General features: G+C 39.3%; 1 protein-coding gene across 1 annotated transcript; it reads right to left on the bottom strand.

The window, feature by feature from the left end:
• Positions 1–638: 638 nt before the first annotated feature.
• On the bottom strand, positions 639–21,887 carry ARGFX (arginine-fifty homeobox). The gene is made up of 7 exons (XM_056109127.1): positions 21,820–21,887; positions 18,798–18,890; positions 15,103–15,209; positions 14,226–14,333; positions 12,279–12,398; positions 1,821–1,969; positions 639–1,046 (listed from the first exon to the last, which is right to left on the bottom strand). Exons 1-7 carry the CDS (start codon positions 21,885–21,887, stop codon positions 639–641), a joined length of 1,053 nt encoding a protein of 350 aa, XP_055965102.1.
• Positions 21,888–25,295: the final 3,408 nt, after the last annotated feature.

The raw sequence follows: 25,295 nt of genomic DNA on the forward strand, positions 1-25,295 counted from the left end.
CCAGTTTCAGTGAGCTGCATGATTTCATCTTTATGGGGCCATATCCAGCAGTGCTCAAGGCTTCTTTTTGGCTCTGCACTCTAAAATCACTTCTGGCAATCTCAGGGAACCATGAGATTGGTTACTTGGGATTGAATCTGGGTTGGTTATGTGCAAAACAAATACCCTACCCACTGTACTGTCTCTTCAGTCTTCATTTTTTTTCTAGGTTCACAATATCCTATCATGTATGTATATCGTGTCTTTCCTTTTTTTCTGTTTAGCTGCAATTAGACATTTAAGTTGTTAGCATATTCTAGTTATTTTACTAAGTGCTAGATGGGTGTGTTTTCGATTAGAAATCCTGACACTTATTTGGTCTATTGTTTCCTTTGCAGAAAAAGAATTGCTGTGCACCCCACCCCCTGAAATCTGTCATATTTAAGCCAACTGAAACAAACAGAAAAGGCTTTTTAATTGTACCCAATGCTCCTACCCACCCTAGATGCTCCTGCACTTTGAGACAGGTGGTTAGTATTACACTCTTTTACAAACACTGTATTGGCTGTGAATTCTTGTGTTTTTTCCCCATGAAAAAACTCAAGATGAACCTACACCTGTACCAAAAAGGGAGCTAAGAGAGAAAGCTTGTTCTTCTATCAAGGGTATTTGGGTGAGAGATACTGATAAAGGCATTCAAATGAAGAGCTGGTTAGCTCTTCATCAGGAAAACTGTACAGTTTCATGATTTGGGTTATGTCATAGGAATCAGGGAACAAAGCAGGAACTGAGGCCTCTAAGCTTTCCAACTGAGGATCGTGCATCTGGATGTCACTTGGTAGACTCGGAGTCATGATGGAGTCCTGTGTCCAACTGGAAGGGCCTAAGGGATGAGTGTGAGAGCAGCCACAGGTATCTGAAACAGCAGGGTAAGAAGTATGAGCATTCCTAGGTGGTTGTGGTAAGTCAGGCAGTTTCTTGTATAAAAGTTTCTTTTTTGACAGCTTTAGTGGTTGCTCTTGCTGATTCTGCTTTCTCCATTTGAGTCGCCGGTTCTTGAACCAATTCTGCCAGTGGGAAATAAAGAAAGAGAAATTATGATCTGTTAAGAGAATAGCTCATGAAAAAAAGTTTAAAACTTATGTCCTTTTCAAGGCATCATGATACTAAATTCTTAGAGTGTAGAGGTTGGTATGAGTGGGGTCAATAGGAAGATGACTAAAGGATCAGGTCTATGATCCCAGAAAAAGATAGAGGGAATAAAGAGGATATGTGTCATGTAAGAGATTGTGCTAAAGGTTCAGACAGTGGGTTTTGAACTCTAGAAGCTAGTTCAGGGGTTTAGAGCGAGGTAGGGTGTTTGAACTGGAGAATTTTTCCATGGTTATTTTAGGCTTCCATTGTGAATAATATTCCAATAAAAATTGGGAGACTTATCAGACTCAGAGGTTATAGAGGGAGTTCTTTGTCCATTGTTAGCATTTTTGAAAATACATTACAGAATTTTCACATGAGAAGGTCATAAGGAAGGGGATCTACTTGAGTAAGTTCTTACTCTATTTAAGCTTTATAGGATAAGACCTCTAGATTTCTAATTCTAATTACTCATGATCTCTATGATCCTGTCATTTCCCCCCTCTCGAATCTTCATTTTCTTTGTCTTTTAAATAAGAAAATGAAAAATGAGCCATATGTTAGGTGAATCTAATATGTGCAATATTCCCAATTCACACACTCATTTATTAAGAGAACTGTTATTATGATGTAAAAGGAGTCCAGACTGAAAATCAGAAAGCAGTTTGGATAAGATTCTAAGTACAATCTCAGAAGGTAAGACAGACCTTTACTGTTGACTCCGGTAGGCTGAGTTTCAAAGCCACTTTCTTCTGAAGATTTTTATCCAGAAACATGGTATGGCTAAACAGAGACTCCAACTCTTCATGCTGTACTTTGGTGAATGAAGTGCGTTTATGGCGTATCTCTCTTACTTCTGTAGGGCAAAAATGCACAAATGGTGGACTTAATAACACTGGCCTCATCATCCCAAGTCCCCCGAACCTGGACTCACTCATAGCTTCCCTCTAACCAACTTCGAATTCAAGAGTGCTGGTGCCTGAGCCCTATGTGGTATTCTCTGTCCTCTGAGGTTCAGTTTGTTTTTCCTAGAAAAAGTCTCCTCTTCAATTTTTTGTCCTGTACTCTGTTTTGGAGACTGACTCCCTTATCTTTCGATTTAATCAGTTTTCTTCTGTCTACCCTACCTAACTTTAGGATACTAAATAGGGGACTGGAGTGATAGCACAGCGGGGAAGGGCATTTGCCTTGCATGCGGCCAACCCAGGTTTGATTCCTAGCATCCCATATGATCCCCTGAGCACTGTCAGGGATAATTCCTGAGTGCAGAGCCAGGGGTGACCCCTGTGCATCACCAGATGTGACCCAAAAAGAAAAAAAAACAGAATAACAAATAGTAGTGATTTCCTCTTACTTTTATACTCCATTATTTTTAGAAACTAGGAATAAACACCCATATCCCTACACTTAAGGATAATACTCTTCAAAAGAAGTCATTTGTTTACTTAGGAATATAGTCTATCTTTTTGGGTTACAATTCTGGCTCTGTGCTGGGGTTGCTTCTGGATTGAATCCAGAGTGAGCCAGTGGAAAGCAAGTGTTTTAATTCTCCTGTTGGTCTACTCCATCACCCACCTTTTTAAATGTAGGTTTTATTACATCAGCTTTCCTCACTGATGATTGATTCAACATTCACAGCCATTTCCCCCACTCTAGGACTGAAATTCCAGCTTTCAATTCACAGTCCCTTTAACAGTTATCCCCTTCCTTAGATACTTCACAAAATTCATTCTCCTCATTAATAAAAACCCAATTGTGGTAGAAAGAGACTTATTATGAATAACAAGCACCTATATAAATTGTTATTTATTTTATTTTTGCTTTTTGGTTCACACCCGGCAATGCACAGGGGTTACTCCTTATTTTGCACCCAGAAATTACTCCTGGAGGTACTCAGGGACCATATGGGATGCTGGGAATTAAACCCGTGTCAGCCGCGTGCAAGGCAAACACCCTACCCACTGTACTATTGCTCCAGACCCTGTATAACTTTTTATGCCTTTGAAAGACTTCAGGTACTGAGTACAAGGGACCCAGTATTATAGAAAAGATGTTCCATCTCTCTTAGGAAATTTCAAAGATTTTGGCATTTGGTGAGCCAGGAATTGTGGACAAAGATAAAAATATATAATTATTTTTAAACAGGGCAAATATATTATGGCACAATATTGTGGGTAAACTGGGATAAATAATTCATTACATAAAATAGTAGTATATGAAAGCCTACAGAAATTTAGTTTCATATGTTATATGTTGTCCTTTACTGTATTATTTTGAAATATTTTTTAAACTTTTTTTCTTTTTAGGGAGAAGGCATGCTGGTTTGGCTTACACCTTGCTGTGTTTAGGTATCACTTCTAGTGGTGTTCAGGAGACCATATGTGATTCTAGGGATCAAACTTTTTTTTAATATATGCAAGAAAACTGCTTACCTGCTGGACTATGTCTCAGTGCCCAGAAAAATATTTTCTAATTTAATAATGTATCTTGAAGTTTTTTGTGTTATTTCATAAAGTTTATCTTTTAAAAATATGTTACAAAAACCAGTTGAGCTGGAATTCATATTGAACAACATAAAAAAATTAATAAAGCATTTCCATTTAAAACAACATAAAGGGGGCTGGAGTGATAGCACAGCGGGTAGGGCGTTTGCCTAACCAGGAATTGATCCAGGTTCGATTCCCAGCATCCCATATGGTCCCCTGAGCACCACCAGGAGTGAATCCTGAGTGCAAAGCCAGGAGTAACCCCTGTGCATCGCTGGGTGTGACCCAAAAAGCCAAAAAATAAATAAATAATAAATAAAAAAAATTTTAAAAATATAGAATTGATAGACATATTTCCTGATTTCAATACAAACTACTATAATAAGCATATAATGATAGAAATAGCAATAGAAGAGATTATATATGTGTGTGTATATATATATCATGAGGCTATATGGTCAAATAATTTTATTATTATTTTGAAGTCACACTAATGGTGCTGAGGGGCTATTCTGTCTGTGCTCAGGAGTGACACCCAGAAACACTGGAGGAGACCATATAGGGTACTGGGGTTAACCAGGGTGGGCTGCATACAAGATTCTGCCTTCATCTTTCTCTAGAGTCTGATCAAAAGACTTTCTTGGGGCTGGAGAGATAGCACAGCGGGTAGGGTGTCTGCCTTGGACGTGGCCAATCCGGGTTCGATTCCCAGCATCCCATATGGTCCCCTAGCACCGCCAGGATTAACTCCTGAGTGCAGAGCCAGGAGTAACCGCTGCGCACTGGCAAGTGTGACCCAAAAAGCAAAAAATAAAAAAAAATAAGAATTTCTTAAAAAAAATTTAAAAATTGATTGAATTTCTGTGATTTACCGTTGAGGAGGATGCCAGGAGCATTCTAGTGGGGAAATGCAATCTCTGCAACAGATGGTATTGGGAAAACTGGACATTGATATAAAAAAGAATTTAGATCATTATATTAACATATACAAAACTTTATTCAAAACAGTTCAAAAACCTTTATTGTAAAAACTAAAATAGCACTGCACTGTCACTGCACTGTCCTCCCGTTGTTCATCGATTTGCTAGAGTGGGCCCAGTAGTAACATCTCCGTTGTGAGACTTGTTACTGTGTTTGGCATATCAAATAAAAAACTAAAATACCTACAAAAATTGTGGAAAAAACAAGAAAATTTTAGTGACATAGGACTACAAATTATTTCTTGGATATAGTACTACAAGCATGGGCAACAAAGTGCAAATGAATTACTTTTCCATTAAAAAATTTTTTTTCTTCATCAAAGAATACAATCTACAGAGTGAAGTAGAAGCCTATGGATTGGGAGAATATACTTGCAAATCATAAACATTTTAAGATGTTAATTTAAGCTCTGGATACTAACATCTTAAAATGATTATGATTTACAAGTATATTCTCTCATTCCATAGGCTTCTACTTCACTCTGTAGATTTCATTTTTGGGTAGGGTGTTTGCCTTGCATTTGGCCGACCTGGGTTTTATTCCTCCATCCCTCTCAGAGAGCCCGGCAAGCTACTGAGAGTATCTCGCCCGCACGGCAAAGCCTGGCAAGCTCCCTGTGGCATATTCGATATTCCAAAAACAGTAACAACAAGTCTCACAATGGAGACATTACTGGTGCTCGCTCGAGCAAATCGATGAACAATGGGAGGGCAGTGCTACAGACAATGTTACAATACCCAGAGTACATAAAGAACTCTTAAAATTCAACAAAAACAATAAAATCCCTTAAAAAATTGGACAAAGGAATTGAACAGATATCTCTCCAATGAAGGTATGAAAATAGTAAACAAGTAGATGAAAGGTAGTGAATATAACCATTTACAAAGGTAATGCAAATCAAAACTATAAAACAACCTTTAACATTCATTTTGACCATGGATTCTATAGGATTCTAAGTATGAGCAGCAACAGTCAGAAGATAAGTATTCACAGAGATGTGGAGAAATTGGACCTTTTGTGTGCTATTGGTGGTAATGAAAAATGGTATGCCATTATAGAAAATAGTATTTTGGTGTCCCAAAAACTAAAAGTAGAATTACCATGTGATATAGCAATTCTATATTTGCTTATAAGGAAAGCAGGCTCACAAATTGTTAGTTGCACAACCCATGCTAATAGTATTAAAAGCAACTCAGGTAAACATCACGTGAATGGACACAAAAGCATGGCACACACACATATGTACATATATGTGTATGTGTGTATATATATATATATACACACACACACACGGCTTGCATTTGGTAGACTGGGAACACCTGTAAAAACAATTAGAGGCCACCCCAAAAGCCTCTGTCCCTCTCTGAGAGCCCAGCAAGCTCGCACAGAGCATCCTGCCTGCACAGCAGGGTCTGAAAAGCTACCCATGGTGTACCCAATATGCCAAAAACAGTAACTATAACGGGCCTCATTCCCCTGACCCTGAAAGAGCCCCCAGTACGCCATTGGGCTACGCTAGCACGTGACAGGGACAAATCAAGTCGTTACTGGCACCCGCTTGAGGAAATCGATGATCAGCAGGATGACAAGTGACAAGTGACAAGTGAGTGTGTATATTTACACATGTACATATATTAGTGAATAAAATATTATTCAAACTTTAAAGAATGATAATTTTGTCACATGTTAAAACATGTATGAGTTTTGAGGATATTAGGCTGCATGAAACAAACCACAGTGTCATAAATATTTTATGATTTGTATTTAAGTTTTTCAATTACTATATTATTAATTTTTTATATGATTTTTTTCTCACACTCTTCCTTTTCATACTTTATCTTTGTTGGTGATCTCATGTTGATTTCCTAATTTCAAAGAGCATCTTTCGGATTGTTGCATTGAAATCTTTATCAGAAAGTTTAGAAAAAATCTGATGTTCTCCTAGCTTGGTGCACCAGAGTTGCTTCCAGAAATGCTCAAGATACCATCTGGTACGAGAGACTGAATAGACTCCCAAAATGAAAAACACGCACTCCAGACCTTTAACGTATCTCCCCAATCTTTGTTTTACATTTTTTAAAGGCAATTCTTTTGTACCAGTCCGGTTTGACTATTCGACTACTGATCCCAAGGTATTATTTTTCTCTGAAATACAAGCTAAGAAATTTATCTGCAGAGTGAAGGAATCAGTTCTGTGGGGCTACAGCCATCACTTCTCCTTTGAGAGTTAGTTTCATTATAACGTAAATAGTTTGTAAACTAGAATGTAATATAATTTTGCGCATACTACTGGTCACTTGTTTTATTCCTATAATTGGAAATGACATGTCCCCATCTATGCCAGTGAAACTGTAGTCTAATCCTGCTAAGTTTTTGGCATCAAACTGCATTGTTTCTAGTGTTATTTGTATAAAATTTATCTTGTAAGATGGCAGTTGATACCATTATTTTCTTTTTTAAAAATAAAGTTTTCAAATAATTTCTCAAATGATTATTTGATAATTTCACTTTTGCAATTTTGGCATCAGTTTATTCAAACACCAGAGAATTTCTGGTGAAATGCTGATTAGATTTAAATTGCAAATATGCAATTCTATGCAGTTCCCTGAAGGGAGAAACTAACATTTTTCTAATATACTAATTTTCAAAATTATGCATCTATTAATAAAAATGCAATAGATCTTTCACCTTACTCAACTCATTTATGTCTTTTACAGTTCATAGTACATTTCATATAGATGTATTTATTGCTGAGCAGTCTATTTATTTTGAGACTATTGTATATAGACTTAAAAAAACAATGTTGATACTATTATTATTATTATCATTATTTAGTTTGGGGCCACACTAGGCTGTGCTCAGGGCTTACTCCTGAATCCGGAATCAGGGATCATTGCTGGCAGGCTTGAGGGATCACTTGTGCTTCTGGAAATTGAGCCTGAGTGGGCCATGTGCAAGTCAAGTGTTTTACCCTCTGAACTATCACTCTGACTCTGCACTATCGTTCTGGCCCCACCATTATATATTATATTTAATAAAATATTAAAGCAATTTATATATTTTTATTGAGGTACTGTAATTTACAAAGTTATTCACAGCACCTAACTTTACAATCAGCCATGATCAGATTCCATGTGCACAGTTTTCCTGACCTCAACCCATCACGCCAGTATCAGAGATCACTCCTGCCTGGGCTCCGGGGCCGTATGGGGTGCCAGTGACTGAACCCGGATCAGATGCATTGCAAGGACACTGTCCTATCACTCTGGCTCCGGTGTTTATTCTCTTGCTTGTTTTTGGACCATTCCTGGCATTGTTCAGGGATTACTCCTTGGCATGGTGCTTGTGGGACTATCTGTGGAACCAGGGCACTAACTGGGGCCAGCCACATGCAAGACAAGTGCCGTTACCCCTGTACTATCTCTCTGGCCCTCATGGTTGTATGTTAATTGATATTCTCTCAATTTATTAAACTGTCTTATACAATATTATATTTTTTCCAGTAGATTATCTACAGAAATTCTTTTCTTTTGCAAATTACACACTTTTGCTTCTTTATTATGTAGCAATGTAGCACTGTCCTCCCGTTGTTCATCATTTGCTTGAGGTCCCAGTAACATCTCCATTGTGAGACTTGTTACTTTGTTTGGCATATCGAATACGTCACAGGTAACTTGCTTGGCCATGCCGGAGAGATACTCTCGGTAGCTTGCTGGCCTCTCCGAGAGGGGCGGAGGAATCGAACTCAGGTCGGCCAGGTCAGGCCCAAGCAAGGCAAATGCCCTACCCGCTACGCTATTGCTCCAGCCCCTTTATTATGTAACTTATGTGTTTTGTTTTGTTTCATTTGCAAGATATACCAGTACAGTGCCTCCCAATATATTTTTCCTTGAACATTTTTTTTTTCTTTTTGGGTCACACCCGGCAATGCACAGGGGTTACTCCTGGCTCTGCACTCAGGAATTACTTCTGGCGGTGCTCAGGGGACCATATGGGATGCTGGGCATCAAACCTGGGTTGGCCACATGCAAGGCAAATGCCCTACCTGCTGTGCTCTCGCTCCAGCCCCTCCCTGGACATTTTTGTCTTTTATTTATTTTAATACCAATGTTTTAATAATTCATCATTAATTCTTCAATGCAGGGCTCTTTTGACTAAGCACATGTCTTCTACTTATAATCTTAATGAAAGTTGTGTTATAATTAATAAATATTGACTTTCTAAACATTTTTGCCATCCTTTGATATTATCATGCAAATTATGTCCAAATGTTAACATAGTTCATTATATTAATAGATTTTATTTTTTAAAGACAGAAAATAAAAGGATCATGCAAAGCAAAATGTCAGGAGGAGAAAGATAAATACCTGACACCTACTCATATTTAAACGAAGAAAGAAAAGAAAGCTAAGGAACAATACCCCACCTAAGCAAACCCTTAGATCCTGATCACAGAACTGAAGGTGCCAGAGAGAGACAGCAAGGAGCACAGGCCCAGTTATGGTTAACTTCTTTATTCTATCTTAATTTGAAATTAAAGTCAGAATTCTCAAGTATGTTGTGTGCATGTGTTTACTGCCCATGGAGAATGCATCACATTTCCATTTATCCTTGTTTTTGGTTTACACCTAGCAGTGCTTAGCGTTTTCTTCTGGCTCTGAGCTTTACCTGCTGTGCTATCTCTTTGGTCCCCTGTTGCTCATTTTTATGTAGAACAAGGTATAGCTGTGTGTGTGTGGGGGGGGGGGGGGATATCTGTGTGTGTGTCTCTGTGTGTGTGTCTCTGTGTATGTGTGTGTATGGTTTCATAAATGAAGATAGACCAGGAAGATTTTCTGCTCTAGAGTTTCCTTTACTCTTGCTTTTGGGAAATTATCAATCAAAGGTTTGCTTCCTCTCTTTATCTGGACATAACTCTCCTTTCTTTTTATTTTATATGTTTAGAAGTTCCTTGCAAAAGAACATAATTTTTTTTTTTGCAGAATGTTCTGTTTGTAAGGCGAACGCCCTACCCGCTGTGCTATTGGGCTGGAGCAATAGCACAGCGGGTAGGACGTTCGCCTTACAAGCGGCCAACATGGCCGACCCGAGTTCGATTCCTCCGCCCCTCTCGGAGAGCCCGGCAAGCTACCGAGAGTATTCGATATGCCAGACACAGTAACAACAAAAGTCTCCAATGGAGACGTTACTGGGCCCGCTCGAGCAAATCGACGATCAACGGGAGGGCCTTTACCTTTTACCTTATCTGTTTTGGATGAAAAAAAATTGATACTTTCATGAGATCAGGATACTAGATTGCTTTTCCACTTTTAGACCTATCTGAAGTTTTTTTAATTTATAAATTAGTCTGTAGAACTACTCTCAGATTCAAATGCTCTTCTCAGAAAGGTATGCTGAAGTGTATGCAAATTGATGTTTGAGGATTTTTCAAGTTTTAATGATTCTTTCTTCTAAATCATTGTGTAGAGTTAAGTGGAAAGCCATGATCAACAACTCTAAGATTCATTTGAAAGATAAGGAAGTTGTTAAAAGAGACTGTTTATTGTTTGAGATTTGGACATAAAGCTTAATGCAAGAAATGACTAAATTGTCACTTAAAGTGGTAATATTTCAAATATAGAATAAAACTGATAGAATCCAGAGTATGCAAAATACTACAAACTCAAATACAAATCTCTTCTTGAATCTCTCATAAGCTTTAATTTAATTTAATTTAATTTTATGTGTTGTGATTAAGCATACACAAATAGATAATACAGATTTTTTTGTTGATGAAATTATGGATGTTTGTTATATTATTCTGTAGCAGGTAGGGTGTTTGCTGCCTTGCACGGGCCAACCCGGGTTCGATTCCTCTGTCCCTCTTTGAGAGCCTGGCAAGCTACCTAGAATATCCCGCCCCCACGGTAGAGCCTGGCAAGCTCCCCATGACATATTCAATATGCCAAGAATATTAACAATAAGTCTCACAATGGAGACTTTACTGGTGCCCGCTCGAGCAAATTGATGAACAACAGGAGGACAGTGCTACAGTTGTTTTTTGTGTTTTAGTTCTTTTGATGTGTATTTTGTTTATAAGATTGTATGCACTTTGGACCAGAGCGATAGCAGAGCAGGTAAGGCATTTGTCTTGCACGTGGCCAACCTGAGTTTGATCCCTGGCATCCGATCTGGTTCCCCAAGCATCGCCAGGATTAACTGAGTGCAGAGCCAGGAATAATCCCTGAGTATCGCTGGGTCTGACCCAAAAAGCAAGGAAAAAATATTGTATACATTTTAAGGGTATAAAGAAAAGCATCAAATTTGTTACCAAACCCACCCACTCTAAATCACTATCCTCCATCACAGTCCTTCAGGTAAGACAGCCGTGGGGCCAGGAGGCAATGCAACAGGTAGAGCACATGACACAATCTGATTCCCAGAACATGATCCCCTAAGTATTGCAGAGTGCAACTTGTATCTTTTTTTAATTAATGTTTTTTATGTTTTAGGGAGGGCTGGAGTGATAACACAGTGGGTAGGGCGTTTGCCTTGCACTCAGCCAATATGGCCAACCCAAGTTAGATTCCTTCACCCCTCTAGGAAGAGCCCGGCAAGCTACCGAGAGTGTGTGGCCCTCACGGCAAAGCCTGGCAAGCTACCCGTGACATATTTGATATGCCAAACACAGTAACAGATCTCACAATATTACTGGGTCCATTTGAGCAAATCAATGAACAATGGGAGGACAATGACAGTGATGTTTTAGGGATAGATACCAAGAAGTGTAATTGCTGGTTCATATGGAAGTTCTATTTTTTTTGAGAAATCATAAGATTGTTTTGCATAAAATTTACTGCACCCCGCCAATCACCAAAGTGCCCAAGACCCCTTGCCCCCTTGCCCCACTGTCTTTGTCACTCCTAGGATGATTTTTATTCTCCCCTCCTCCTACTGCTTAGTTATCAGTTTAGTAATGCAAGATCAAATGTTTGTCATTGATACTATTTGCATATGTTTTCTTTCAGATGAATTGTATCTTCTGGTATTTGTCCTTCTTCTGACTTACTTCACTTAACATGATACCCTCAGTTCGAGTCAATTGCAGCAAACTGCATAATTTCATCTTTTCTTGCAGTTACATAGTATTCCATTGTGCATAATACCACAACCACTTCATACATTAAGTTGTCAGAGGATATCGGGTTGTTTCATATCCTAGTACTGTATGTTATGATCATAGTTGTGCTTATATCTTTCTTTAATTAAATGTTTTTTATGTTTGGGGAATAGATGCCAAGAAGTGAAATTGCTGGTTCATATGGAAGTTATGGTTTTTTTAGGAATCATAAAATTATTTTACATAAAGGATGAACCAGAACATCTTTATCAACATTTAACTGTGATTTCTTTTTCAGCACATCCCTGCTAATATTAGTTGTTTCCAGTCTTTTTGATACATGCCATGGGTCTCTCCTGATGGTGCTTTGGAACTATATATGGTGTTGGGGATTGAAACAGGGCTGGTCACATACTAGTTAAGCACCTTAACCACTGTACTATCTCTCCAGTTCCAATTATAGAAACATATTATGAATATATTAGGGGGAAGGGAATGAAAAAATTAGTAGCTGCTTTAAAAATATAAAGTACAACTCTAGCATCTTATAAGAAGACGGGAACAATGGAAGAGTTAGGACTAAGAAGAACTATACTCACCAGGACCCGTTGTAGTTTGTGGTATCAAGGGTATGCTAGACTCATTCACGTTGATTAAAGAGTCTGAAGTCTCTGGACTCATCCTCTCCATTGGAGGTACTGTAATATGTGATAGGTAGTCTATGAGGGAAAAGGAAAGCTGATGAAGTAATTATTTCAGTGTATAATGACATTTTTTATTGTTGCTGCTCACTGTTGGGGGCTATATTTGGGGGCTACTCTGCCTTTTTTGCTCAGGATCTGTGGCAATGCACAGAGAATCATCTTGTGTCAGGAATCGAATCTGAGCCTCCTGCATGCCAAGTATGCACTTAAACTGATTAACTCTTCAGCTCTACAAGATGATGTTTTAAAGGGGCCCGAGCTTCAAAGTGATGGTAGTGTGGGTAGCGCATTTGCCCTGCATGCAGCCAACCCACATCCCATATGGTCCCCTGAGCTTTGCCAGGAGTGATCCCTAAGCCCTGAGCCCTTCTGGGAGTGGCCCACCCTGTGCCCTCAACAAAAAGTGCCTGAGCTTGCTATAACAACCTGAGGCAAATGAGATTAACTGCTAGAACAGCTATCAGTTGGAAAATGGTTCATATTATATTCCTTAGAAAAATCCTCCAGATTTACAGTAAAAAATAAAATGTTGAAAATATTAAGGGAAAGTTGGTATCTGTGTCTTTTTGACTCAGTGTAGAGATTATTGAAACACAGACTATATACAGAAAGATGAATAAATTAGATGATTATACTTAAAAATGACTATTATTTCTTATTACAAGTCAAGAAAGACTGACAGTGAATACATATCCTTAAAGTTAAGAACTATCAAATCAGAATTCTATATCCAGGAAAATATATTACAAGAATAAAGATGAGGGCCAGGTATATAACTTACTGGACTAGTGTGTATGCTTTGCTTGTGGTTGGCCCAAGTTCTCTATTGGCACTGCCTGGGCACTGTTCCATGAGTACCTCTGAGTCCTACCAGGTGAGGCATAAAACCAAGGGGGAAAAAAGGGTGAAATTAAGAGAACTATGAGAAGTCATGGACAATAGTCTTGTTCTATAGAAATATAGTTTTTAAATTTATTTAAAAATAGTCCTGAGGTTAATAAAAAATAATAGAGGGAAAGTTGGAACTTTCACAATAAAGTAAGAGCCACGGAAATAGTACATATCTGGTTAAATATAACAGATTTTTTCTCAAAAAATTTATGAAAAATGTAAGCAAAAATTATGACATTGTATTTTATTTCTTTTTTAACTTTGAAATGATTGCAGATTCACAGCAACTTGCAAAAATTATAGAGAGGTAAGTCTTGTGTACCCTTCACCTCGTTTCTCCTAATAGTGATGTTTTGCATAACTCTAGAACAAAATGAAAACCAGGAAAATTTGTGTCAGATTTGTGTCATACATTGACAATTCTCCCAAATTCCCTGACTCCCTGTTCTTCCTAATGCAATTCTTACAGGTTAAATCCTACCTAAACATCTACTTCTTTAGGGAATCTGTAGCACTGTAGCACTGTCCTCCCATTGTTCATTGATGTGCTTGATCAGGCACCAGTAACGTCTCCATTGTGAGACCTGTTGTTACTGTTTTTGGCATATCGAATATGTCATGGGTAGCTTGCCAGGCTTTGCCATGTGGGCAGGTTACTCTTGGTAGCTTGCCCGGCTTTCTGAGAGGGATCGAGGGATCGAACCCAGGTCGGTACAAGGCAAATGCCCTACTGCTATCGCTCTAGCCCTTTAGGGAATCAAGACTAAGACATCCTTTCATTTTTTTTATCTTTGTAATTCTAGTTAATCCAATTTTGAAAAGGAGATTAAATTCAAGCCTAAGGCATTTAGGATTCATGTGGTTGTTGTAACTGCCCTTCCTTTAAAGATAGCTGTAGGCTCTAGTAGATGGATTCAAACTAGAGAGAAAGCAGAGGATAGTCATACTCACTGTACTGAACATGGTCTTGTACCATTTCATCGTGGGAATTAGTATAGGTCTGGGAAGTTCCAGGATCTGCTCTGTTCATCTGGGCACAAGAGGACTGCATTTGTACATCTGTAAAAATCAAGTTGGGGGGTGAAAAGCAGTGATTTCATGCATTTCTATGGATGTAAAGTATTTCACTGTATCATTGTCTTCCCGTTGTTCATCGATTTGCTCAAGTGGGCCCAGTAACGAATACATTGGAGACTTTGTTGTTACTGTATTTGGCATATCGAATACATCATGGGTAACTTGCCAGGCTCTGCCATGTGGGCAAGATACTCTCGGTAGCTTGCCGGGCTCTCCGAGAGGGGCAGAGGAATTGAACTTGGGTCGGCCATGTTGGCTGTGTGCAAGGCCCTACCCCTGTGCTATCGCTCCAGCCATTTAAGACCAATTAGTTTGAAACTCAAATCACCCAAATAGCACATCCATAAATTTAAGGAAATGGTAGCTTTAGTTCCTAAACCAGTAATCCCAGCACACAAATTATAATCTCTAGCAAATATGACTATGATGATGATTCACTGTGTACCTTTCTGTAAATTACACAGACTGTTGCAATGGGATACTCAAGGGATTGGGATTACCATTCTTTAAAAAAGTAATTCAGACCATGTAATTCTACTGCTCAAACACTTCATGACTCTGCAGTGCTTGCTGGATTAAGTCCCACATGCTTACTTTCCCTGTGCTAGGGAGCCTTACAGAACAAACAGACAGTACTGATCTTAGGTTGAGGCAAAACAGCACTTATTTTGAGTCCCTTAAATGAATTTTATGCTTAAAACTTTGATAGGTGCGCATATTACTTAGATTTCTTATTACAAAACTGAATTACTTAAGATGAAAGGTATGTGGGCCTCCATTTGTACTCTTGTCTGGACCTGGTAAACGTCCTCAGACACATCCTTCTCCTGGCTTTGTGTTCTGGCTACACTGGATTTCCTAAATGAATTTATTTCAAGTGTTCACACATCCTCTTCCCCTTTATTATCTTCTTCATGACACCAAGCCAACACTCACTCTCCTGTCTTTTCTCAGGTTAAAGAAGAATCTAAATGATAGAATTTTCTTTTCAACCTACCTCAGTGTTGTCTTAGCTCTTCGCATTCTTTGTCGTTTTTCTAAAACCAATTACAATTTTATTCACTCATCCATTTTTCTGCTCATATTTTATTATTTGGAAAAATGGCAATAGAAAGCTGATATGTCAGTGGACGGAAAATACAGATTATTTTTGCCTATGCTTGGAAAGAGCTTACAGAGAGAACTGAAGAGTGAGTGAGAGAGAAAGAGAGAGAGGAGAGAGAGAGAGTAAAACAGAAGCAATTTCCTAAACATTTGGGCAACCTAGTGTAGCAGTTCTCAAAGTGTTCTTTTTATCCCTGAGATATTTTCAGAAATTCCTGAGGCAAAATTGTATTCAAAATGAAATTAAGATCTTAAAAAAAAACCCTCTCATTCTATCATGAGTTGCAGCAAAATCAATTTGGAAGAGTTGCACATTATTCAGCAAATCAGGTTTTACAAGCAATCAGCATGTGATGTAAAACATAAATATTTCCACCAACTGACAAATCATTGTCACTTCAATTTAAAAAAAAAGTCAGAAGGGGGAAGACAAATATTTGATGACCTCATTTATGCGTGGTACTTAAGGAAACAAAACACGGTAATAGAGAATCACCATTGAAAACAATCCATTACACTTTGACAGTAGAATTGAGATTAACAAGCAGGGTGGGGGTGGGGGATGGGATAGTAAACTATGGGAAGAGACCTATGACTAGTAGTGAAGGGATTTGGAGATGAAGGGATTTCACCACTAACAAAGTGGTAAAGAGCTTTACTCTCCAAAACATAAATATTTACACATTTGGAATCATTGCTGCCTTAATAGGAACAAAAAGATACCAGGAAGAACAACGGGATTTAATGTTACAGAGTAGGAAAAATTCTTTGATATAATTTCAAATTTTGCCTCAAAACTGTAGCATTGTCTTGTAGCACTGTCCTCCTATTGTTCGTCGATTTTCTCGAGTGGGCACCAGTAACGTCTCACAACAAATTGTGAGACTTCTTGTTACTGTGTTTGGCATATCGAATCTGTCATGGGTAGCTTGTGGGGCTTCCAGAGAGGGGCGGAGGAATCGAACCCAGATCAGATGCGTGCAAAGCAAATGCCTTACCCTCTGTGCTATCGCTTCAGCCCTCAAAACTATCTTTAAAAATTAAAACTTGTTGATATTGTCTATGGTTTTAAAGATTTGCAGTGATTACAGACACCATTTGAATCTCCATTCTTTTCTAACACCATCTTGGCATAAGATAGATCTCAACATAATATGTATAAGCCAGTTTCAACAAAAACATGTCACAAAAAATGGAGGCAAAGGCAAAAAGAATTTTGCTTCCTTTGATTAAGCCAAAGTCAGTGTAATATAAATCAATAACTTTCTTCTCATGAACTTTATTTTTAGAAAATACAGTTAACTTGTGGGGCTGGAGCAATAGCACAGCGGGTAAGGCATTTGCCTTGCATGCGGCAACCTGGTCGGCCCAGGTTTGATTCCTCCACCCCTCTCGGAGAGCCTGGCAAGCTACCCAGAGTATCTCGCCCATATGGCATAGCCTGGCAAGCTACCCGTGACGTATTTGAGATGCCAAACACAGTAACAACAAGTCTCACGATGGAGACCTTACTGGGCCCACTCGAACAAATTGGTGAACAAAGGGAGGACAGTGCTACAGTGCATAGTTCACTTGTAAGGCATTTATAATTTTATTTTTAGATAAACCACTCTTAAAATTTGTCAGTTTAAAGTTTCAATCTGGTAAAAGTTTATAGGTAAAACAGAAACAGGGCCAGATTGTTCACCAGTTAGGTGCTTGCCTTGCCCTCAGAAGACCTGGGTTCAGTTCCCCAAGCCCATTAGGAGTGATTCCTCAGCACAGAGGTGGAAGTAAGCCCTGAACACAGCCAGGTGTGGCCCCAAATATAAAAGACAAAACCAAACCAAACCAAACAGAGAAGCAAAAGTTCTTTGGAGCTTTCTTCATAATAGTATGATAAACTTTATAGTATGATAAACTTTATAGTATGATAAATTTTATAGTATGATAAACTTTATAGTATGATAAACTTTATAGTATAATATAGTATAGTATGATAAACTTCATAGTATGATAGTATGATAAACTTTATATATGCATATATATATAGTTTATATACTTTATATATATATATATATATATATATATATATCAACACCCAGTGGATGTTCAGGATTTACTCACAGTTCTGTACTCAAGGATCACTTCTCTTGAGGCTCAGGGGATCATATATGATTCCCAGAATGGAACCTGGGTTGCCCACATGTAAAATAAGTGTTTACACATTGAACTATCACTCTGGCCCTGGAGTCTTTACTAGCTTTTAAGAACATAAAGAGATAGAGATTGAAATATTTTGAACAGGGGGCTGAGACACAGCCCAATGGGCTGGAGTACACAGATTGTCCAGATTCCTTCCCTTGTATCACATGGTCACTCAAGCAAAGCCAGTAGTGATATCAAGGCGCGGGGAATAGCCTCTGAGGACTGCAGGGTGTGTAACCCTCAAAACAAAAGTATTTTTAAAAGCAATGATAGAAGATAGGTCAGGGTCTGGCACTTAATTGAGGAGAAATTAAACTTATTTAAGCATCTGTTCTTCATTATAATCCTTAGAGAAAATGCAATAATACAATGATGTAGTAATATACAATAAAAATATCAGAATATTCTGAAAATAATAATAAATACAAAATAACATTTGGAGATGTTCATTTTCCATGTGTTAGTTATCTAGGTTTTTCATGCATGTGATTAATTTCCAAGATTAATTTCCGAGATTAATTTCGGAGAGCCCGTCAAGCTACCGAGAGTATTTGATATGCCAGACACAGTAACAACAAAGTCTCCAATGGAGACGTTACTGGGCCCGCTCGAGCAAATCGATGATCAACGGGAGGGCCTTTTATTAATTTAATCCTCAACAAACCATGTGTTAACTATGTCGCTACAATTTTACATATAAAAAGAAGTCTTAAAGTTTTGGCAATTTCAAAATTGAAAGCAGGATTACTGCATCTACTTAACAAATACTTTGCCTGTCTGTCATAAATGAATAGTTAGTGATTCTCCAATGGACAAAACAAAAATTGCTTCCATAATCGAGCAACTAATGTGAAACATTCTAAATTCTGGAAAAGGCCAGGCTGGCAGACTGGGAAAGCCTAAGAGGGAAGCAAGTAGACTTAAACTCTCAATAATAGGAACATCACTCATCCCCTGACTATTTGAGGTGGTGAGAGCTTTTGATTTTCCTTCTGCTCTCAATTTACACACTTTCTATCAGCTCCATTACTGAGAACAGAGCTGAGTGATGTGCATGCTTGAACTTTGCTCCACTGACTTGTCATTCCTTTTGACCACTTACCCCCATATTACGAATCCCTTCTCCCTCTCTCGTCCTCCCCTCTTTCTGCTTACCTGTAGTGAATCCTCTTGGAGGGCCTGTTTTCAAGTCTGGTTCTTGTATCTCTCTGGAAATGTTTCTCGTAGTGTATCCTGATCACAGGAAACCTATTTAAATACAGTTTTGGATACAATCAAATCCATGTGTCACCCAGCCACGCCCCCAACATCCCACCTTTCATAAGGACTTTTGGCAATTTATTCATCCCAGTAGGCTTAGAGACTGATAGAAGTTTTAGTGAAAATAGAATCTTATTCTTTCACAGTCAAATTCCTTACCTTTGACCAAACCTTTAGTTTGTTTTTTGTGTTCTTTTGATAAAACACCTCTTTAGCTTTAATTTTTTTTTTTTTACACCATACCTGATGGTGCTCAGGATCACCCCTGGCCATGATTAGGCGACAGTATGTCTCTTTAAAACTGAAGTCTAATCTGATCATTTTAAGGCAGATTAACTCCACATTGATGGGATTTATATGTATGTTTGATAGGATTATCGTTTTTGTTTTTGGGCCATGGACAAGGTGCTCAAGGATTACTCTTGGCTCTGCATTCAGGAATTACTCATGGCAAAGTTGGGGGACTATTTGGGATCCCAGGAATCAAACCTGGGTTGGCTGCATATAGGGAAGTGCCCTACCTTCTCTACTATCACTCCTGCCCCCATGATAGGATATTTTTAGTACTATATTTGAACTGATCCTTAGTTATCTTTGTGACTTTTTCTTTCTTGTAATGGTACTTTTTATCTACCCCTTCTCCCACAATGACGTATGATTATAAAGTTTTGAAGTTACCAATAATTTTTTTATAAAAAGTACTTTAATAAAAATTCTAATTGTGGCAGCATTCACCTGCCTTGCAAGCATGAGGGCATGAGTTAGATTCCTAGTGCCACACTCTTACAGAGCACATGGTTCCTGAGGTCTGCTGTCTGGGAACCCCAAAGTGTGAGATCTCCAACACATAGCCAGGCATAAGCCCGTGCCACAACTATAGTTTATAACACCCCACCACATAGTACTGCACCCAAGAGATGTGTGTACACTCTGCCCAGACTGTGACCCCTCAATGGGCTCATGTGTGAGCTCCACAGTGATCCATGCTGAGTGCCATAACCAAAGAATGTGGCTTTTTGTGTCAGCAACACAACCAGGTGTGTAACTCTCAGTCACCATGGTAACAATGAAAGGAAGATAAGGAGAGAAAATAAATCAGAAATGGAACTTGGGTGGTGGATGTAGTTAATATACACACATAGAAGTGTGAAGCCAAATCCTTCACATTCCATAATTTTCATAACTCTAAGTAAAAAAATAAATAAATTAGACCTTTTAATTATTAAAAGATTAATATTTAAAAATATTAATTAAAAAGTTAACTTTTTTTTCTCAATAATAAATCATTTGGATTTTTTATTTGTTTTGGGGCCACACCTATGCTGGGATTTACTCCTGGCTCTGTGCTCAGGGATTACTCCTGGCAGTACTCAGGGAACCACATGAGATGGCGAAGATCAAACTTAGGTCAGCTACAAAACAAGGCAAGCGCCTGCCCTCTGTACTATTTTTCTAGGCTCCTTCGTATTTTTTAAATAAATATTTTATTAAGGCACTGTGATATACAAAGTCATTCAAAATTGAATTTTCACACATACAACATTTCAATACCAATCCCACCTTCACTGTCAATTCTCTCCACCAGTGTCCACAGCTTCCCTCCCACTACTGAGCCTGCTTCGTTTCATTTTGGGGGTGGGGTGTTGGGGACCACACCCGGCAGTGCTGAATGCTAACTCCTGGCTCTGCATTCAGGGATTACTCCTGGTAGGCTCCAGGGAACTTGTTGGGTAGGTGAGTGGGAGACAGAACCCAGGTCAGCTGCATGTAAGGCAAGCTCCCTACCTGCTGTACTATTGCTCTGGATCCTGAGCCTGCCTCCTTAGGACTGGCACATTTTAAAGTTTCATTTTGTTTGGGATTTTGTTGTTTGGATTCCATGCTTTTATTGTTGGCTATGTGCTTTAGATGTATAGATATACCACACCTATACACTGCCAATGTACCTCAGGCCCTTGACCCGTACCCTATTATCATCTATCTTTCTCTTTTCCCTTTGGTTTCTTGCCTTCTCTGTCCTTTTCCTTCATATACTCTGGGGCCAATGATACTCTCAGAAACCTTCCTTTGATACCTTGCCTTCCCTTATCCAGTTATTGTTTATATCACAGATAAGTGAGATCATTTTGTGTTTATCCTATTTATGATATACTTCACTTAAGATGTTATCCTCCAGTTCTATCCAAGTTGTCTGAATTGCATGGCTTTTATCATTCCATGCAACTGCATAATATACCATTGTGTATATGTACTGCACCGTCATTATCAACTCATTGTCACTAAACAGCTAGGTTGATTCCACAGCCTTACAATTGTGTTTAGTTCTGCAATGAATGATGGTGTGCAAATGTCCTTTTGAATGAATGTTTTGTGTTCTGGGGATAGACATCAAGAAGTGGAATTACTGCATTGTATGACAGCACTGTTCTTACTTTAATGAGGAATCTCCATACTATTTTCCAAAGGGGTTGAACTAGATGGCATTCCCACAAACAGTGGGTGAGAGAGAGTTTCTTTTTCACATTCCAACCAACACAGATTGTTCTCATTTTTCTATTTTGATAAGTGTCGTTTTAACTGGTGTGAGATGATGTCTAATTATTATCTGGTTTGTATTTTCCTGATAATAAGTGATGCTGAGCACTTTTCCATGTGCCTATTGACCATCCATTTGCTTTCTTCAGAGAAGTATTTGTTCATTTCCTCCCCCCCATTTTTTGTAGGTTTTTGGAATTTTTTTTGATTAATCATTGTGAGTACTATTTATATCTTGGATATTAACCCTGTACTGAATGTGTTGAGTGCAAATATTTTTTACTATTCAATTGGATGTCTTTTAGTTTTAACCCATTTCTTTTGCCATGCATAAGCGCTTTAATTTGATGTAATCCCGTTTGTTTATTTTTGTGTGTGTTACCTTCGCCAATAGATGATATCATTGAAAACACCTTTGAGGTCTGGGTGTTCTGCCTGGAATTTCCTCATTTTTTATGGATTCCTGTATAATCTTGAGGGCTTTGAACCCCTTTGAATTGATTTGTTAAAGGTGTGAGATACGTATTCAATCGACCTACCTGCTATAACTGCTCTCTGGCTTCTCTTTGGATTTTTAACAGTGAATTTTCCCATCTTCAGTCTTCTAAACTGCTATTTTTAAGCACATTTGCTATTATGTCCCCCAAATGCCATTATTATTTTTTCACAAGTATTTAGTCCTGTCTTTACAAAATTCTCTATCATTAATTTTTTATTCTCCTTTACCTTCCTTGGCAAAGTTTTATTTTCTGTTGTAGAATCATTAGTAATTCTGTTAGTGATGATCTAATATCTGTAAGCATTTTAACTGTTCCTTGCCCACAAATATAGTTATTACCTTGTAGATATTACAAAATAATAGATTATTTGTGTGTAGAGATTATTTCAAAATATGTGATAGTAAAAATTTTATTATTTTGGGAGTTTTATTCTCTACTTTTAAAGGATATGTGCTTTTTACAATGTCTACATTTTTACTTTAAATTGTCTAGGGAGTGGGGCTGGAGTGATAGCACAGTGGGTAGGGTGTTTGCCTTGCACGCAGCCGACCGTGGTTCGATTCCCAGCATCCCATATGGTCCCCCGAGCACCGCCGGGAGTAATTCCTGAGTGCATGAGCCAGGAATAACCCCTGTGCATCACCGGGTGTGACCCAAAAAGAAAAAAAAATTGTCTAGGGAGAAATTGTTTTATTTAAATTTTTTCCTGTCTTTAACCTAAACGCTACTGAATTTACTCGAGTTTGGACATTTCTGAGCCATTATATCTTCAAATATTATGTTTTCTTCATTATCTTTACTAACTGCCACTGTGATTTCCGTTCAGTTTCTACTAGACTTTCTAATTCTATTTTTTAATACTTTTTAAATCACTTAATCACTTAACTTCCCGTTAGTCGTCGATTTGCTCGAGCGGGCGCCAGTAACGTCTCCATTTGTCCCTGTCGCGTGCTAGTGTAGCCCAATGGCATCTCTTCGCTCCGGGAACATGGAGGGCCTCAAACCGATCGTTCATGACCTTGACAAAGAAGTCTGACCATCTGGTAGGTGGGCGGCCACGCGGTCTCTTGACATCCCGTGGAATCCAATCAGTAACAGCTCTAGTCCAGCGGTCGTCTTTAAATCTCATTACGTGACCAGCCCATCTGATTTTCCACACCTTGGCAAATGAGACAGCGTCCCTGATCCTTGATCGTCGACGGTTGTCAGAACTCCGGATTCGTTCTCTCATTTGAGTGAAACGTGATATTCCAAGCATAGCTCTTTCTATTCTTCTTTGGGAGACCTGAATGGCGTTCTCATCTTGTTTGCGGAGGGCCCAGGTCTCTGAGGCATATGTTAATGCAGGAAGAACAGTGGAATCAAAGAGATGTGCCCGGAGCCGGAGGTTCTTCGTCCTCTTAGCTATTTCTTCGACGTTCTTGAAGGCGTTCCAAGCCGCTCTCTTCCTCCTGCGCAGCTCGGGTGCCAGGTCATTTGTCATGTTGACCTCTCGACCTAGGTACACATAGCTGTTGCATTCGGAGATGGTCGTTCCATTGAGAGCGAATGGGGCGTCAGGAACAAGGCTATTTCTCATAAACATTGTCTTCGTAAGATTCAGCTGTAGTCCTACCTTTCCACACTCACGGTCAAAGTCGGCCAGCATTTGTGCCGCTTGGCTGATGTTTGGTGTTATTAAAACAATGTCATCAGCAAAGCGGAGGTGGTGTAGTTGCCGACCATCTATCTTCACTCCCATTCCTTCCCATTCCAGTCGTCGCATGATGTTCTCGAGGGTGGCACTGAAGAGTTTTGGTGAAATGGTATCACCCTGCCGCACCCCTCTCTTGACATCAACGATCACTTCTTTGTAGAATGGTGAGATCCTGGTAGTGAATCCGCAATACAGCTCACGGAGGATCCTGATGTATTGGGCTTGAATGCCCTGATTGGCTAGGGCTTCAATGACCGCTTCCGTCTCAACAGAATCAAAGGCCTTCTTTAAATCAATGAACGTTAAGCAGAGCGGCATCTTGAACTCCCGAGAAACCTCAATGAGTTTGGTTATCGTGTGGATATGGTCGATGGTGCTGAATCCTTTGCGGAACCCTGCTTGCTCACATGGTTGTCCTTCATCTAGTGTTCTGCCAATCCTATTCAGGATGACTCGAGTGAACAACTTGTAGATGACAGACAATAGGCAGATCGGGGGATAGTTACCAATGCCATGGATGTCTCCCTTCTTGAACAGTAGTACGGTCCTGCTGGTTTTCCATTGAGATGGAACCTTGCATTCAGACAGGTAGCGAGTGAAGAGCCGAGCCAGTGTATTGATGAGTACTGACGGCAGGTTCTTCAGGTGTTCAGGTCTGACCTTGTCTGGGCCGGGTGCTGTTTGCTTCTTTACTGACGAAATGGCGTGTCGGATTTCGGAAGGGAGAACGTTGGGAACGACATACCCATCCTGTGGAATTTGGTATGTCGGCAAGTGGACATGGCTATCGAAGAGATTTGAGTAGAAGTCATGGATAATCTTCTCCATTGCCGTTCTGGAGGATGTGATGGATCCATCAGGACGTCGGAGGGCAGTCATCTTGGTCTTATAGTTGGCGAAGGACAGGCGGGCGTTACGAATACTTTTCCCGGCTTCTGCCGCATCTACCAGTACTTCTGCTCTTCTCTCTTTGAGGTCTTCCTTGATCGCATCTCTGCACTGCTTTGCAAGCTCGGACGTTAGCTTGCGGTTGCCTGAGGCATGCGCCAAACCACGCTGGCGAATTAGCTCAAGAGTTTTCGAAGATAGGCGACTTTTTGTGGCTATCTCTCTCTTGGCGTTCCTCGCACATTCATGGAGGTGCTGAACCAGTCGATCGTATTCCTCGTCAATGTTGTCAACAATGGCATCTTCCCATGTTGCCGCAATAGTACCAAAGAGTTCCCAGTTGGTACTTTTTAATTATAGCTATTTTCTTAGCTTTCTGAGCTGTAGCTTGGTTAGTCATAATGGTAAATTCTGATATTATATATATCACGGTCCTCCCGTTGTTCATCGATTTGTTCTAGCGGGCCCAGTAACGTCTTCATCACGAGACTTGTTGTTACTGTGTTTGGCATATCGAATACGTCACAGGGAGCTTGCCAGGCTCTGCCTTGGGGGTGAGATCCTCTCGGTAGCTTGCTGGGCTCTCCGAGAGGGGCAGAGGAATCGAACTCGGGTCAGCCATGTTGGCCATTTGTAAGGCAAAAGCCCTACCGCTGTGCTATTGCTCCAGCCCATTTTATATATATATATGCATATATATATATAGTATATATACATTTTTTCTATCTATCTACCTATCTACATACATACATAGAATTTTTCATTTCACTCTGG

The sequence above is a fragment of the Sorex fumeus genome, unplaced genomic scaffold (genome assembly GCF_029834395.1).
Source record: "Sorex fumeus unplaced genomic scaffold, SorFum_2.1 ptg000265l, whole genome shotgun sequence".
NCBI lineage: Eukaryota > Metazoa > Chordata > Mammalia > Eulipotyphla > Soricidae > Sorex > Sorex fumeus.